This window comes from Rhinatrema bivittatum, chromosome 1, assembly GCF_901001135.1.
Source record: "Rhinatrema bivittatum chromosome 1, aRhiBiv1.1, whole genome shotgun sequence".
NCBI lineage: Eukaryota > Metazoa > Chordata > Amphibia > Gymnophiona > Rhinatrematidae > Rhinatrema > Rhinatrema bivittatum.
The window spans coordinates 297063412-297080648 of NC_042615.1; the positions used below are offsets into that span (position 1 = coordinate 297063412).

At 40.9% G+C, this 17237-nt stretch overlaps 1 protein-coding gene across 1 annotated transcript in view; it reads right to left on the reverse strand.

Annotated features, from left to right (window-relative positions):
• Positions 1-1440: 1440 nt before the first annotated feature.
• HADH (hydroxyacyl-CoA dehydrogenase) overlaps positions 1441-17237 on the reverse strand; it is a 114401-nt gene continuing 98604 nt past the window's right edge. The window contains exons 6-8 of the mRNA XM_029596734.1: positions 15275-15347; positions 4734-4850; positions 1441-1897 (exon numbers count right to left, since the gene is read on the reverse strand). Of these exons, the coding sequence (XP_029452594.1) occupies positions 1779-1897; positions 4734-4850; positions 15275-15347 (309 nt within the window). The 3' untranslated portion in view covers positions 1441-1778. The remainder of the gene's footprint in view (positions 1898-4733; positions 4851-15274; positions 15348-17237) is intronic.

Consider the following 17237-nt stretch of genomic DNA (forward strand, 5'->3'; position numbering starts at 1 on the left):
GCCTAGGGGACAGCAGGCCCTACTGAGGGACTCTGCCTAGGGGACAGCAGGCCCTACTGAGGGACTCTGCCTAGGGGACAGCATACCCTACTGAGCTGCACGTGCTCAGTAGGACATGCTGAAAGCTCTAGATTCTTTGAGATCAAAGTTCTGTGCCGAGCTCCATCTGATGATGTCATCCATGTCCAAGCACAACCCTCCTGCTTGTCCTAGAACAATTCTTTTAAATGGGAAGCTTCTAGATCTTCTGGCCCCGAGACGACAATCTGGGACAGGCAGATCAGTTCAGTACATTATGTGACAGACATACAGAGTGAACACCAACGATTATATTTATTGGACAAGGACATCTTGCAGGAGCAGCATGGATCTTTTGAAAAGCCTGGTTTGCTGTTCCCCCACTGTGAAGAGGGGCAGAGTCAAAAATGAATTCAGTTCTAAGATGTTTTGGGAGGTTTGAGAAAACAGAGGAAAAAAATGAAATTTGTTTTTGCATCTCCTACTTGTAAAGTAAGAGAAACATTTCTATGAGCAGCTTGAAGACAGAAAAACAAGTCGTTGCATAAGCAGAAGAAAATAAGAGTGGGGAGGCCTCATGTGGCAGCAGCTGCAGGGGAACACCCACACATTCTGAAAACCCTCAGATTCTCTGAGATTAGAGAGCATTTTTCGGTCTCAGATGACATCACCCACTTGTGTGGTCAATTATTGTCCTGCTTGCCCAAGGAAGCAGCCAACTTACTTGGGTAAATGGTTTTGAAAACTGCCCTCTCAATGTTGATCCATACATAGCGGATACAACTTTTTTTTTTTTTTTTAAATCCAACGCATTATGAATTTAGGTTCCAAAAGAGATAACGTTAAAACCCAGAAGATTAATGAAATAGGCATGTTGAGTTTAGCTTGGTTACTAGCAGCTCCAGAGGGAAAACATATGGAAGATTTTGGATATTACCTACCTTGCTGTTTTCAGACATAGCACATCAAAATAGCCTATTTATCACTAGCAACAAATATTTAAGAAAAAGAAAAGCAAGTATGGCCATTAAAAAAAGAAATGACATGCATTTTTTTAAATTTAAAGCATGGGCAATGAAATCCTCTGGAGAAATATGAAAGCTGGGTCTGACAAGAGGTGGAACAGGCAGAGAACTGATGTTTTAAAAAGAAAAATGGTCCACCTCAGTCTGCCCATTGTATTAATTTTGTGTGTTTAAGTTCATTAATTGAATAAACACCTCACCTTCCAACTCCAAGCAACAGCATAGCTATAAAGCACTATTAGGACAGGCTGCGCTGCACACATGTCAGAGTGGGATGTTTTGCTTAAAAAACACATCTCTAGAGCTATCAGTGAAGGACAAAAGGTTTGTACCCACTGCCATCCAGTGGGCACAAGTTAGCAGTGCATCCATTCATTACCATCAAATTCAAAACAGCTCTGAATTCTCCAAAGTTTTATTGTTGCAAAATGTATTTATTTTTTTTTTATAAACATATGATTTTTGGGTTTTGTATATATATCAGTATGAAAAATGTTTAGAGCCTGAAAGATCAGCATCTGCTCCAAGGCACTGGTGTGGAAAACCCTTTCAGGACCCAACACTTGCACATCCCAAAGCATTCTCAGGTCTGTACCAGAGATCAGCAGAAGCTACTAGTTCACAGCTAGATTACATTCAGGTGGGGCCTGACCAGACAGCACTGGTAGAAAATGCTCAATCACCCCCAGCAACTGGCATGTACAAAAACGCAGAGGAGCTGAGCTGCCAACAGAATTATTTGTATTTGTAGAAGCCTTCTCCGGTCTTTTTGCCGAACTTCTTCTCCTCTACCAGCTTGTCCAGTAGCGGGCTAGGTGCAAACAGAGGGTTGCCAGGTTCTGCGTCGTGCCACCCTGGAAGAAATATCAGGGAGGGGAAGGTGTTTCTAAGATTAGTGATAGGAAGTAGGGTAGATGCAGGGAGAAGTGACAACCTCAGCATTTATCAAAATGACTATTATAGGATGTCTCTGCAAATACAGAGACAAGGATTTTCCAGGATTAAAAAGAGAAGAGGGTGCTTGATTGAGTGACATCCCCTCCCCTCCTGCCCCCAACTCCCACAATAGTACAGTGGGAAGATAGTTGGGCCATTCTAAACAGGCAAGAGATTTTTCCCTCATGGTGACAAATAAAAAATAAAAACAAATTAACACCCTTACAAAGCATCTAGAAATATTAAATATTAGCACTTTAAGATAACAGACATCACTGCTGGCATGTTTTACTGTTAGATTCTGTGCACACAGATGGTTTTTGCCTTGCTCCCCTTCGAGATAGAGAACAGGAAGTGTTACCTGGCAATGAAGGACATCAATACCCACCAACAGCAGATGTGACTTCATGGGGACAAACGTGGACGAGTGTCTCACATCCCATAAAGAGTCCTGTAAACCCTACCCACCACCTTCTTTGCCCTGCTAATGTGTGCAAAGAAGTCACTACAAGCTCTTATCAGTTGTCTGTACATGGGACAGTACATAATCATTTTCTCCAACTTTTTGTATTTCTTTCAAGATTCTTTAGGGAACAAGCGAGCCCAAAAGAACACACCAGCCCCAAGCCCTCTGGCAAATACATTTTCTAAGAGCCTGCGGCTTACAGCCTCACTCTAGAGGCAAACAGCAAATGATGCAATCAGAACATGAAAACTGTACATTGTAAATTAATATTTGTCACTTGCTTAAAAACAAAAAGGTGAAAAATAAAATACACACTACAGGCACAGATCCTCAGCTCTACACTGAATTTCCTACTCCCCTAAGAGACATGTAGGGTATATTGGAGACAGGAATGGCTAAGTGGACTATGTGGCACCTGTCCCCATCCACCCTTTTGTGGGGGACACAGACAAGAGCAGAAGAGCCTGGATCAGTGCACCGAAGGCTTCAAGTGACCTGCAGTTTACCTCCAGAACTGTTTTATCAGCTAGAAGGGAATTCGCAAACAAAACAAAAAACCCAACAAAACTAGACTTACTGGTACAGCAAATGAGGATAAACTTTTTCAGCAGACCTGGATTTGCCAATAGGCACACTAGGCCTGCATCTAGCGTGGCAGAAATCTGGCAGAGTGGCGCGGGGGACTGGTGGCAGCACAATTACTGCCTCTTGGTTGTGCTGATTCTCACTCAGCAGGGGACAGACCTCTGCATCTTGCTCCATCCCTCCCCTCCCAAGCAATGTGCAGGGAGCAGGAGGGGAGGTGTGAGACTGGTGGAGACAAAAGCAGCGCATAGTAAAGAAAAATGCTGTGCTCCCTAATCCAGCTGCTCCCCTCCTGCTGGCTAGCATCCACTGCAGTGAGAGAATGAACTGGGGATGAGAAGGGGACCCTATGAGTGGGAGTTGGGGTTGGAGAGGAGGGAATGAGAGGGCTCCTGTGGTGAGGGCATACATGAGTGGCTGGGGGATGTTAGGGGGGGTTCATTGGGGGTGAGGAGGGTAATATGAGTGTCTGTGTTGGGTATGCCAGACAGAGGGAGGATAGAGAGGAGCTTAGGATGCAAGGGAGCAGGTCTGGAGTCCCACAATTTGGATTCTGTCCCCTAGATCCTGGAACCTCCAACTCCTTCCTACTACTCCCCAGATTCTGGAACCCACCAGCAACCCCTGATCCAGGAACCTGCCTTCCCCTGATCCCCTCCTTCATCCCAAATTCATAGTTCTCTGCCTCTTTATCGCCCCCTTCCTTCATCTTTCCCAATCCTGGATTGGCCACTGTTGGAAACAGGATGCTGGGCTTGATGGACCCTTGGTCTGACCCAGTATGGCATTTTCTTATGTTCTTAATCCCAAGTCCCCTCACTTTCTGGCTCAGCTCATTTCCTGGTCCTCTCATTCGCTTCTCCAAAATCCCTGGTCCTTTCCACCATCCTCTAGATCTTCTTTGTGCTTTTGCTTTACATCCCTTTTCCTCATCCAATAAAAATGTTATACAGACAAGCAAGCCTGGAAAACTACTTGGGGGTTTGTCTAGCTTACTTTTGGAGTCAGCACGACAAGCTTTGAATATTTCCTCCTGCTTCCTATTTTGTCCAAGCAACTTGCTGCCTGCACAGAGTTTACCCAGGGAGCTGGTTTACTTTGCTCAGGCAGTACTGATACTCAGCATTGCCTGGACAATGTTAGCCAGGTAACACTGGTTAGACAAAAACACTTTGTTCTAAAGTTCTCTCTATGTATTCAGCAGAACTCATCTGGCTAAGTTCTACTGAATAACCAGTTAAAGTTACTGCTTAACCTTCCCACTTGCCAGATTACTCAATGTGGACCACTTTTTAGAATTTTGTATATTAAGGAAAATTCTAAAGCCCATGGACAAATATTTCTAATTCTTACTGCAGAATCTACCAGGAAAAGGGGAGGGGCTGTGGCTTAGTCCTTCTGTGCCCTATTGTTTGACTCTTTGGGAGGGGTGCAATAGCTCCAACAATGTTCAGGGGCACTAAAGACCTAACTCTGTCACTGGCTTTGAGAATAAATCAGTGCTCTGCAGTGTCTTCAGCTTGCTCTGGGACAGCAGCCTGGTCGCTCCAACTTCAGCCAATTAAGAAGTTTAGCCCCTAAATTGCTAGCAGCTGCAATTTCTTACTAGTGGAGCAATTCTAGTTTCAGCTTCAGGATCCTGCTGCTGTGTCCGTGTGAAACAGCACTTTATAGCAAGGAGGCAGAGGAAATTCATCACTCACCATCAATGATATATTTGCAAGTATCCAAGCCAACGTAATCCAGCAACTCAAACGGACCCATGGGATAACCAGCACCCAGCTTCATGGCAACGTCTATGTCTTCCTTCAATGCATGTCCTAGAGAAACCATTCACAGCTCTATCAGCAAGATGAATTGCCTATCAAATCTTATTTACTGCATTTACTGAACACCAGTAGGGATGAGCTGTCATTTGAAAAGGAGCGATAAATACGAAGATAAGGAACGGTGAAAAAGGACTTTTATTGAATCTTGCCCTGGTGCATAGGCTGGGCAAGATTCAATAGAAGTCCTTTTTCACCGATCCTTATCTTTGTATTTAGCGCTGCTAGCCATCTTGGATTGGCTTCCGCTTTATTTGAAAAGGAGAACAATGAGATTTGTTGTGTTTCATGTTGTATCCAATCTAAAACACAACAATGACATTTTGCTTCACTTTTGTGCAAAACTAGATTGCAAAACAAAATACAGGAACAAAACTTTTCTATGCATGCCCTTAATTACCGGTGTTCCCTGGACTGTGTCACAAAGACAGCTAGCAAAATGACAGCTCTGCTGAGCCCATATCGTGGTGTCAGTAGTCTATACTGCTAAGTCAAGACAGAGGCTCAGATTTCACAGACACTAAAGTTTAGAAGTGAGGTCCTTGGGAGAGGGAGGAACACTGCACACAAGGTGGGCAACCCCCATTCGTATCAAGATGGCATGGGAGGTTTCAAGAGCACAGGTGGCTTCCCAGCCTTCTGACAACAGTCTCTCCTCCCTGAGTTAGCACTGCGGTTCCAGAGAAGAGAAGAATTAAGAAACCTCTTGAAAAACTAGGTCCAATAGTCACCTACTTTATTTAAAATCTTTTCTATACCGTCGTTAAGCGGGTGCCATCACAACGGTTCACAAAAAGGCACAAAAACTATGTTGTATAAAGTGTTTAGAATACTAACTCTTAAACAGGTGCCATCAAAAATACTGTGTCCCATATCAAATTTTCAATAATGCTTTTCAAAATGTAAACTGGAAAATGCTCTGTCACTTTAAAGTGACAGAGCATTTTCCAGTTTACATTTTGAAAAGCATTATTGAAAATTTGATATGGGACACTTTCCATTTGTGTGGTGATTTCTTGGTTCATGTAACAAGTGTACCCTTAAATTATTGATGCATAGTATTTTGGTTTATCAAAAATACTGTAACATATCATAATAAATACTATTTGGTGAGTTATAAGTCATGTCCAGTTTTTCTAACTCCATTATAAGATTTGTGTTGCTTAACTCTAGTTCTTTGTTGTATAAAAAGAAGAATTTAGAATGTAGGAGAGAAGACACACTAAGATGAAAGGTGTGTGTGCGCGAGTTTGCCTGACCGCAACTAACATTTCCCTGGGTTCTACTCTTGATTCTCTTTGTGATATGCTTGCTTAAATAGCCATGTTTTTAAATTTTTTCTGAATGTTTTGATGTCTCTTTCCAATCTGATTTCTACCGGCATGGTGTTCCATATTATCGGTCCTGCTAGGGATAGGGCCCTGTCCCTTACTTGTGTTAATCTGGCCGTTTTGACTTAGTCAACAGAAGATATGTCTTCATAGAAAGGGTGGGAGATGTATGGAATGGCCTCCCAGAAAAGATGATAGAAGGAAAGAATACCAGAATTCAAGTGCATGGGATAAGCACAGATAATCCCTAGTTGTGGGAAAGTGAGGTAATAGCCAGAGATTAACCGGGATCTACGGCACTGCAGGAGGAAGTAAGTTGGCCAGTCTAGATGACACTTGCAATGTTTCTTTCTAAGCTCTGCACAGTTCAAATCATGAAACTACTCCAGTGACCCACCATGGTAGATGAGTAGTTGACCCAGGTAGGAGAGGTATGTAGAAATTAGGAACACAACTACATAATAGACTATGATGGCAGATAAGGAATATAAACAGCACGCCCTTTACTGCAGATCTCAGCTGTAGCACAGGTATAGCTCCAGTTCACAATCAGTCCCCTCTGCGGCATGGACTAGTGCACAGGGTGTCTGATTCCTACCTACTCAAGCCTTTTCTGCTTAGTTGAACTAACTTGTATTGATAAATCAAATAACGAGGCACGTGAAAAACCAGAAAGTGAAAAATCTTCATCCAACACCTAAGCGAGCTGATTTAACAGAAATGTTAGAAATTATGCATACAAGGAGGGAAAAGACCTCAGAATTCCACATGCCTGCTAGAGTTTTAAGGGGTGAAGTTGGGTATTATAGGGCTTGGGGAGTATCTCTTTTTTTTCCATTACTATTTTTATGAATTTTAAACAAGATACATTGATAATATACAAAAGGCAAACATTGGAATATCAAGCAAAAAGCAAACACTGGAATATCAAGCAAACATAACATTGTTATATTATTTTATTGAATAATATTAATAAACTAGCCCCAAAACACATGTGGGAAGCATTTCAAAGCAAAACCTAAAAGGGATCTAACAAAAGGAATCTGTAAAGTTACAGCAGTCAGGAGAATAGCTTAATAGCATTTATACATCACATGGCAGTCATAACTTCATATCAAATCCCCTTACCCACAAGAAATGTCTCAAAGTGGGAGGGATCTTGAAATATAAACTTGTTCCTCTGATAAGTAACCAGACACTTACAGGGGAATTTAAGGAACAATACTACCTCCAGGATAAAACTCTTGGTTTTAATAGCAACAACTGTTTCCTCCTCAGTTGTGTACTTGTAGCAACGTCAGGAATACTTGGATTTTTTACCACAAAAAGGACATCCTTGTTCTTAAAAGTATTTCTGTAGCACCAAGTTTTTATCTTGTTCACTACAAAATGATACTAAGAGCATAGCCCTGAAAGGGATATCAACAGAAGCCTCCACAAGGAGGTCAAATTAGGACTATCCCCTTGCAAGACGTCCAATTTATCTTCCCGTTCCTCCAACCTGATCCTATGTCGAAGAATACAATACATTTTAGAAATTACCATTTCTTTAGTCAAAGAAACATAGCATTTCTCCAATGTATTTTATAAACAATTCAGTAGCAGATAGCAACCTTGAAAAAGGAAAATTTAGAAAACGAAGATTCTTTATTTGCATCTCATTTCCCACATTTTTCAAACTGTTTTTGTAACATTAAATTATCTTTTATAAAGGAAGTATTGGATAACTGTACAGGGGCAATATGAGATGTTACAAATGTTGAAGATTGCTTCTAAGTTAGCTAAACATGTTCCCTAATCTTCAAGATTATGAATTTTTATATATTAAAGAAAATTCTAAAGCACATGGGCAAATATGTCTAATTCTTACTGCAGAATCTACCATTGCATTGCTGAGGAAAACAAGATGTTTCCCGGGCTTTGGTGGTATCTTGCCTTATACCATAGCTCGATTAGATTAATGGTAAGAATGACTGAGGAAGAGGGTTGGTATATTTAATGTTTTATTACATTTTATATTGTTTAATATTGTGTTTGTATTTATTAGGAATCATTGTATTTTATTATATTTTGTAATCTGCTTTGTGTACCAATGTATGTTTGTGGATAATAGTGACTGTTTTGAACATTTTTATTGTCACTTTACCAAACTCAAAAATAAGTCAGAAAAAACAAAACAAAACACAAAGTCATCCCAAAATATGACTTAATGTTTTAAGCCATGTACCATGAACCCTTTTGCCCCCACCCTTCCCAAGCTATGTATATTGTCTATAATTTAAAAGTATACGCATAAGTTACCGTACAGATCCACATGCCTTAATGTGCACTGGAGCAACTTTAGATTGAATCTCCACAGTAGGGATCACAAGAAACCAGTCCAAGTGTGCTGATGAAGTTGTTTTAGTCAAATAACCTTCCAGGGATTTGTATGCCAGTAGGTATTCCCCCACTACCCACAATAGTCCTCACACTTTAACCCAAAGCCCCCATCATTTATCAACATTATCTCCACATAAGAGGGAGTCATCTGTGTGTGCATATGGGTGCTGACCCCTGGCAACTCCTCACCTGAAATTAAAAGCTCAGTAAACAACCATAACCAATAGTAAAGTTCAACTATGTCAGCAAATATTAGAATACTCAGATGGCTGAACAAACAGGATCATGTTTGAAATATGACTGGCATATCGGTACAGTTTTACCCAATCTTAAATAAAATACAACTTTAACGACTTACTATATATAACCTGGCTGATAGTAATTAACATTTTGGAGTTGTTTCTAATTATGAAATATGCACCAGCCAGTACCATTAGTCAGCACCCACTATCTCCACTTCTGGTCAATGAAAAATAAATTGAAAGTGTCCCAACGGTTCAAAAAAAAAAATCACCTTATGGCAAAAATAAAAAATCTTGAAAACCATATGCAAGTGGAGAACCTAAGTCATTGCCAAAAAAATCAAGAAACAGATGCTGCAATATAGCAAACCATTCTTAGCATTTAGATGATGTAAACTTGAGATCTATGCCGCCAGAACTTACTTTGCATTAAAAGGGGATTTCATTCCAAGGAGTCGAATCGCTTGGCTGTATCAATCTCAAACATCTGAGCTCTACCATCGTGCCAGATTCTCAGCCAAGCCGGGAATTACAGCACAAACTGTATCTTTTTTGCTACTAGTTTCGAACAGAGCTGAACAAACTCCTTTCTTTTATTTGCGACTTTCAAGGAAAGTCTTGGAATTGGGAAGACTGGTCAGGGCAGTTCAGAGATAGGTTGCCATGTCAACAGCATGATGTTACTGTAAATGATTCTTTGGGCAGTCACGTAAAGCCTAGAAGCTTCTACAATATTGCATGTTTATCTATAAAAGAAGGGTCACTTCCTGTATCCAACGAGATGCTGGTCAGTTTGTAAGACTCAGGGCACCCAGTATCCAGCATCTCCCAAGAACACTTATATTGCCTAATAAAAATACTTTATACCTTTTACTGAGTTTAAGTGTTCTTGTGTCACTGGCCCTAAGCATAGAGTAATATTTACAGAATATTCTGATCATACTTTTTTTTTTTATTGTAAAGATGGTATTTTTCCAGGAAGTCTATAAAATGTGCTATTTTTGAGCAAAATTGAAGAGCCTTGCAATTATTATTCTGGGCTTATTCTCTGAATCATTCTTTATTCCCAAGTGGTAAGCTCTTTCAATCTGGACAGGGCCCATTGACTCAGGGAGTTTCAGCATATCTGGCAACCATCCCCAAGTTCTGGTCATCCAACGATTCATCGAACCCCACGAATTGCAGATTGTTGCAGCAGGACCTGTTCTCCAGATTTATCAATCTTATCTTCATGAGATTTTAAGGATTATGGCTTGTGTAACTTGCCAGCCACCACCAGTGTGTCATCCTCCAATGTCAATACCCGACCTTCCAGTGTGTCAAGCCATGGACCAAATTCCTTAAAACGATTGTTTCAAATCTATTTGCTCAGAAACATCAGCAGCTTACTGGCAATTGTGCTGATAGCAGCAGCAGTAGATTCGCTTACCACCTCGATGAACACAGTATCCTGCAAGTTTTTTTCTTTCACGATGGCCATTTTCTCACCAGCAGTTTTAGGTTTCTCTCTTTTCTCAGTATTTTACCTGGCATGGGACCATGCATATAATGGTCTAGGGACAAAGTCTTTCCAAAAAAGCAAAATCCACTTGTTTAAAGGCTCTAGTTTCACAGATTGTTCAGGATTACCAAGCAATGGCACCCAGAGCCTGGGAAATCACACCTGCTTCAGCTCATCACATGAAGCAACTCCAAAAATTCCTTTTTTAATCCAATTCCACAGGTGTAACTTCAAGGAGCAGCCCCTTCTGTCAAAAAACCCCACTGTTTAAGTATCTAACTAAAGGCCAGTTTCATTAAGGCTCTTCTCCCATTGTGTGTCTATGGGAAAAACTGTGAATCAGGTACTACATTTGTTGTTGGGACCTTGTATATAAGCAGTCAGGAACATAACTGTTACTGAAGTATAAAGTCACATGAATGCTATATGGATTTGTAAAGAAGGAAATTGGAAGTGAGAAATTCTGCCTATATCAGCATACTTATTACCAAGAATAAATTGCATTTATCTAATTGCTCTGGAAATTCCAATCTCTTATCTCCAAACATTTGGCGATAAGAGATTCATTTATTGATATAATTCATTGATATAAAGTGCCAAACAGGGTTGTTCTCCAGGAAAAATGAATTTTCATCAACTTTAGAAGACAACTGCAAATCGGTGGGAATCCAAGATGGCTGCATGCCTGCGAATTGCTCTCAAGCTGGTCGAAATTTCTCATTTTGAAGTCCTCATCCGCTGTGAATTATGGGGACAAGGAAACCCTGGAACGCATCATGCAGTGAATACACAGAGTCAAAGAGTGTGAAGGGACTCTGACAGTGGCAGCAATACCTGCTTAGCAGGTAGCCACATTGGGGTGGGCATATTCCAGCTTTTGCAGAGAATTTTCTTTGAATCCCTGCCTATGGCACCACTGGCATCCTTTACAACTTTATAGGAAACACTGTGTATGGCTACTGAGGAGGAGCATCACCAGCACTGGACTACCCTTACTCTAGATATCCATCCTCGTGTATTCTGTGGCTCTTCACTGCAGTACTCAGATTTTTCCTAATTCTTTGTGGAGAAGATTCAGAGGATCCATAGCAAAGGGTCGAGATTTGATAGAAGGGTTTTTTTCTGCTAGGATGGCATGGCCCTGCCCTTATCGCAGACCTTTGGCCTTCATCATCTGCGTGGATAGATTTCCTGCCTATGACAGATGAGGCTAATGGGCTGCTTTATAAAGCGTGGGCCTCCACTTGTGTGCTGGGCTGATGTCCATCTAATTTGATCAAGTTCTCTGGGAAGACTATGGCTGCTATGATAAACGCCTCCCTTGGGCAGCCCATTTTTTCAGCCAGTGGTTAAGCCTTTGCTTAAAAAGCCTTCTCTGGATGTCAGTATATTATGAAGTGTAGGGCAATTTCTAACCTTTTTCTTTTGAAATTATTAGAAAAGGCAGTTTTAGGACAACTTAATGTCTTCTTGTGCAAGAACTACTGTCTGGACCCCTGTTAGGCCAGCTTCCATGCTGGCTATAGCACGAGACCATCCTGGTTACAGATCTGAGACTTCATCTTGATTGGGGGGGGGGGGGGGGGTGGGGGAAGAGAAGGTATTTGCTTTTGATACTACTGGGCCCAATTGCATCCTTTGATACCACTGACCACCCAATTCTATTTAAACTGGGGGACAGTGTTAGATCTCAGTCAATTTTTTGGGAAGTAAATGCCTTCATCAATATCTCTGGATTGGGTGGGTTTGCATCTACATGTATCCTTTTCTTGATTTGGTCTGGTTCTTTCTACTTAAGGTACAATGTTATATGGAGGACCTCAGTTTACTGTTCTTTACAGAAGGACCTTACATCAGATAAGAATATAACAATGATCATACTTGCTCAGACCGAGGATCCATCAAGCCCAGTATCCTGTTTCCAACAGTGACCAATCTAGGTCACAAATACCTGGCAGGATCCCAAACAGTAGATAGATTCCATGGTGCTAACACTCAGGGATAAGAGTGGCTTTTCTTAAGTCTATCTGGTTAATAGCAGTTTATGAACTTTTCCTCCAAGAACTTGTCCAAAACTTTTTTTTAAGCCAAGAATGCTAGCTGTCTTTACTACATACTCCGGTAATGAATTCCCAGCTTAACTGTGCGTTGCATAAAAAAGTATTTTCTCCAATTTGTTTTAAAACGTGCTACTTACCAACTTCATGCAATATTCCTGAGTCTATTTTTATTAAACACTAAACAACTGATTAACATTTACCCTTTCTACTCCATTCATGATTTCATAGACCGCTATCATATCTCCTCTTTGCTGTCTTCTCGAAGCTGAACAGCCCCAACCTTTTTAGCCTTTCCATCCCCTTTATGATTGTGATCACCCTTCTCTGTAACTTTTCCTGTTTTGCTCTGTCTTTGAGCTGTGGTGACCAGAACTGTACACAATATGCCAGGTGTGGTCTCACCATGGAGAGATACAGAGGTAAGACATTCTTATTTCTCCATCACTTTTCTAGTAATTCCTAAAATTGTTACTTTTTTGAATGCTGCCACACGCTAATCCAAGGATTTCAAAGTATTATCTACAATGATACCTAGATCCTTTTCCTGGGTGGTAACTCCTAATATGGAACGTAACATCATGAAACTACAGTTTGGATTACTTTTCCATATGTGCATCACCTTGCACTTGTCCACATTAAAATTCATCTGTCATTTGGATGCCCAGTCACCTAGTCTCATAAGATCTTCCTACAATTTCTCAATCTGCTTTTGATTTAACTCCTTGAAATAATTTTGTTTGTTACCCCTTATAGATGTTATTCCCTCTTACAGATATTATATAAATATTAAAAAACTTGTCCCAGTACAGATTTCTTGGGCACTCTACTGTTCACCTTCCTCCATTGTGAAAATTAACCATTAAGTCCTATTCTGTTTCACATTTAGTGAACAAGTGCTTAGCAGCTCTAGCATCTGCGGTAAAGGAAAACACATTATTTGCTTAACCTGTCAAAGGTTTTGTGTATTGATAAAGGCTGATACTAGGATCAAAATAGATATGGTTTCCTTTTCCTTCAAACCATATGTTGAGTCCTATGTGATACTCTGCTTCCCTTAGTTTATAGCACTACATTTCATTAATGGTCAGGAAAGCATGATTTAAAACAATGTGTCTGCTCAAACTTTTCCCAACTACTTCGCAGCTTAATATGGTAAAGCAAATTTGCCTACTGTAAATGTTCTCTGTAGACAGCAGAATGAATAAGACATGACATGGTGACGTCATCCGATGGCGCCAAACAGCTCATATTTCTCCCATTCTGTTTCCGCTCAGCTGGGTAGTCGTTTAGATCAAGATTTTAGGTTTATGACCAGGATTTAAAAGGTATTACATGAGCTAGGCCCAGAATAGAGTATTTAATGGTTAATGGTACAAGGTATGTATCTGGGCTCACTATCCAGTCACATGATTTGTTGCTTACCCCTACAGTTAAAGAATGTAGGTTTATGACTGAGTCATACACCTTTTCATGCATTGCTCCAATTCTGAAATTGACTGGAAAGAACTTCCTAAGATTTAGAACATTGCTAAATATTCACTTTTTCAAGTTGGTCTTTCCAATCTGCATTGATCTATGTCTGGAAAACAACTGTTCTGTAATCAATCCATGCTATTTAGGAGTTGATCTGTGTTGTGCAAAGGGTTGGGAATGTGTGTATTTTATTAAGTTATTTTAATGTATTAGTCAGAAGACAGATAATGATTGTTTTGTTTTGTTATGTGCATTGCTTTGAATCTTAATTGCTAAATAAGGACAGAGTTTGGCTGTGGCAATGAGCATGAGATACCAATCCAGTAATTTGGGGATGCCTGTGATGACAGTTGTGCAGCACTGACAGGAGAATTAGGTCTCTTCCCTGTGGAGGATACAGACCTTGGGATAGTTCCTGTCTTAGGTTTGCTAGCACATGGTTACTTTGATGGGAATGCCTACTAGAAATTACTCTAAGAAGTTTGGAAGGCGATTGTGAGGCTTGACACAGCAATGTTTAAGGTAAATTTTAAAACTTCTGCTCTACAACAGATTAACTTTTCAACATGTTAAAAAATGTTTATTTTGGGGAGCAGGCAGCTGTGCTGTACGCCATGGAATCTGCCCTTAAATTGGATTTTAAATTGTAGATTACAAAATGTGGCAAATGTGTTAGAAATTCATTACCTTTGGATGTATTCAAATGCAATTTACATTCTCTCTACCTATGTCAGCTTATTCTCTACCTTGAGGAAAAGTTTGGATCTATAAGAGTGAAAGAAACTAAAATTCAAGCTAGATGACATCTGCTTAAAAAAAAGCCCCTCTTAGTGGCTTCTGTGTTCCAACTCAGCAGGAACTAGATTCAACTATGGTTTTTCACAAAGAAAGATGTCCAAGTTTTGAAATAAGTTTTGTATTTCCAGATTTAGCTTGGGACCTGCAAGCCTGGTGGAGAACATTTTTAGATGCAGCAATTCAAATGAGAGCCTTAATTTTACATTTTCATGGATGTTTAAGAACAAATATCTATTAAGCTGGATCCACACACACTTAGCTAAATACCAATAGGTGCAATCAGAAATTAGGAAAATGTGGTAGAAACAAAAATAGCTTAAGGGTTGGTCTGGTGGCAAAGTGAGTGTGATGAAGATCCCTGCTTGAATTCATGAGTTGGGTTTTTCACTCCCTGGGCTGGCTGGGCAAACTGCACAGGGCGGTGCTCTTTGCCCTGGGGGAGAGGGGTGGAAAATGAAGGGGAAATGGGCCTTGTGGTACCATTATATTCTATGTGAACAAGCATGCTTAGAAATGTGTGCACTATTTTATAATAGATCCAATTCTGTAAACACAATCATAGGTTGGCCACAAAATGTTCTTCTGTTATGTTAAAACAAGTATCACTCAGCATTTTATATACTATGCATACCTTTCTCATAGAGCCGAACAGCCTCTAACATGTATGGCACAAGGAGACGGTTTACAATAAATCCAGGAGTGTCCTGTAAGAGCAAAAATGATGTATGTGTTACAAGGTACACTATGTCATCATTTAATGGCATGATGGGTCAAAGCAGAGCAGCCCCATATTACTCTTAAGACAACGGGCTCAGACTATTGTGAGAGCCAGAGGTCACTCTCTACGGATAGCCAGATGGGCTGCACTGTACTCTGCAGGAGTCCTGGATTGGATTGCCTGTGTTACTGCTTGGCAGAGGGTAAATAATTGGGTATATCATAAATGAGATGCTTTTAAGTCTCAACAGGATAGCAGAAGGAGAAAGGGCAGCTGCATGCTGCTGGGTAAACTCTGTTCTCCCTAGCCAATGGAATAATTTGCTTCATCCAGCATATATGAGCAAATATGAAGGAGAAAGGAAGGGAAAAACAAAGGATGAGGATCTCAGCCATAATCATGGACATATACGAGACCAGATTATTATATCCCATTCCAAACAAGACGTTAGCAGAGAAAGAGGGCTAACCAGTTGAGGTAACACTGTACTGACAGAAGAGGATATTTTAAATGCTGCTGTGTATTAAGTACCATGTAATTTTAAACAGTTATCTTTACCTGAACCTAACCAGCCACGAATTCAGTTAAATATCTGGCTAAATCTAGCTGGTCAAAATCTGAGCAGCTAGATTTAGCTGACAGAGGTACATTTACAAGTTACGATAAGGTTATAATGCACAATCAAAAGCTGTTTGTTGCATGTTTTTTCCTTCAAAATTCTGCCCCTATTGAAATTAGCTGCTTTGCATGCATTTACATAAATACAATTTAGGAGCATCAGGACACTAGTGAACATCCTGATACTTCCATGGCAAAATTTAAAGGGCCAAGCATCCCAAAAGACAACTGCCCCAAAATTAAAAAATGCCCCCAGAGGTCTTGGCAGATGCCTGCCTATTGAGGTGGCCTAACAGGCCCTAAAGTATAAAAAAGTAAAAATAACTGTGCAACACCCTGCCCCTTCCCCAAATCCCTCCCCTTTAAATAAAATACTCCCCAACTTGGACCTCCCCATTCCACAGAATAGCATCTCTGGTGTCTAGTGATCCACCTCCTACCATCCCCTTTACAGGAAAAACCCCCAAACACTGGAGTCTAGGGGAGGCCCAACCTCCACCCCTGCCTCCTAGATTCCCGCCTCCCCCCACCCCAATACCTTTAGAAGGCACCCCTGGTGGCCTGGAATGCCCCCTAGCTCCAAGCAGGTCAACACCTTTTCCAAAATGGTAGTGACCAGCCTTTGCCCTACGTGATGGGGCAAAAGCCAGCTGGTGCTATTTTGGAAAATAGCGTCGACCGGTCCTGGCCACCACTGGACCACCAGGAATGACTTCTAAAGGTAAAGGGGGAATCTAGGGCCCCCTAAACCACCAGGATCTATGTTCTATGTAAGGGGGGCATGGGGGCAGCTAGACACCAGGGCTGATATTCTATGGAGGGGGTGGGTCAGGGAGCAGCTTCCCCCATTCCCAATTCAAAGGTGAGGGGTTTTGAGAAGGAGCATGGCATCAAGTAATTTTTTTAAAATACTTTTGGGCTTGCTAGGCCACCTTGACAGGGATCTGCAGAGATCCCAGGGGGGCCATTTACCCCCCCCCCCCAAAAAAAACAAAACAAAACAAAACAAAATAGTGTATGTGACCCTTTAAGGTATCATGCATTTTTCCCCTTCCGTATGATACTTTTTCTTGCAGTATTTTTCTGCAAGAAAATATATCCCAGAGACACCACAGCTATATTTTCTTGTGGAAGGGGGGAAATATCGCAGAACATCCTTCAAGATATTTTGCCCCTCCTGCGATAAAATATTGTGGCTTGAAAAATCACCCCCTCAGCTGGTTTGTGCTTAAATTCAGCACTAATTGGTTGTCCGGGG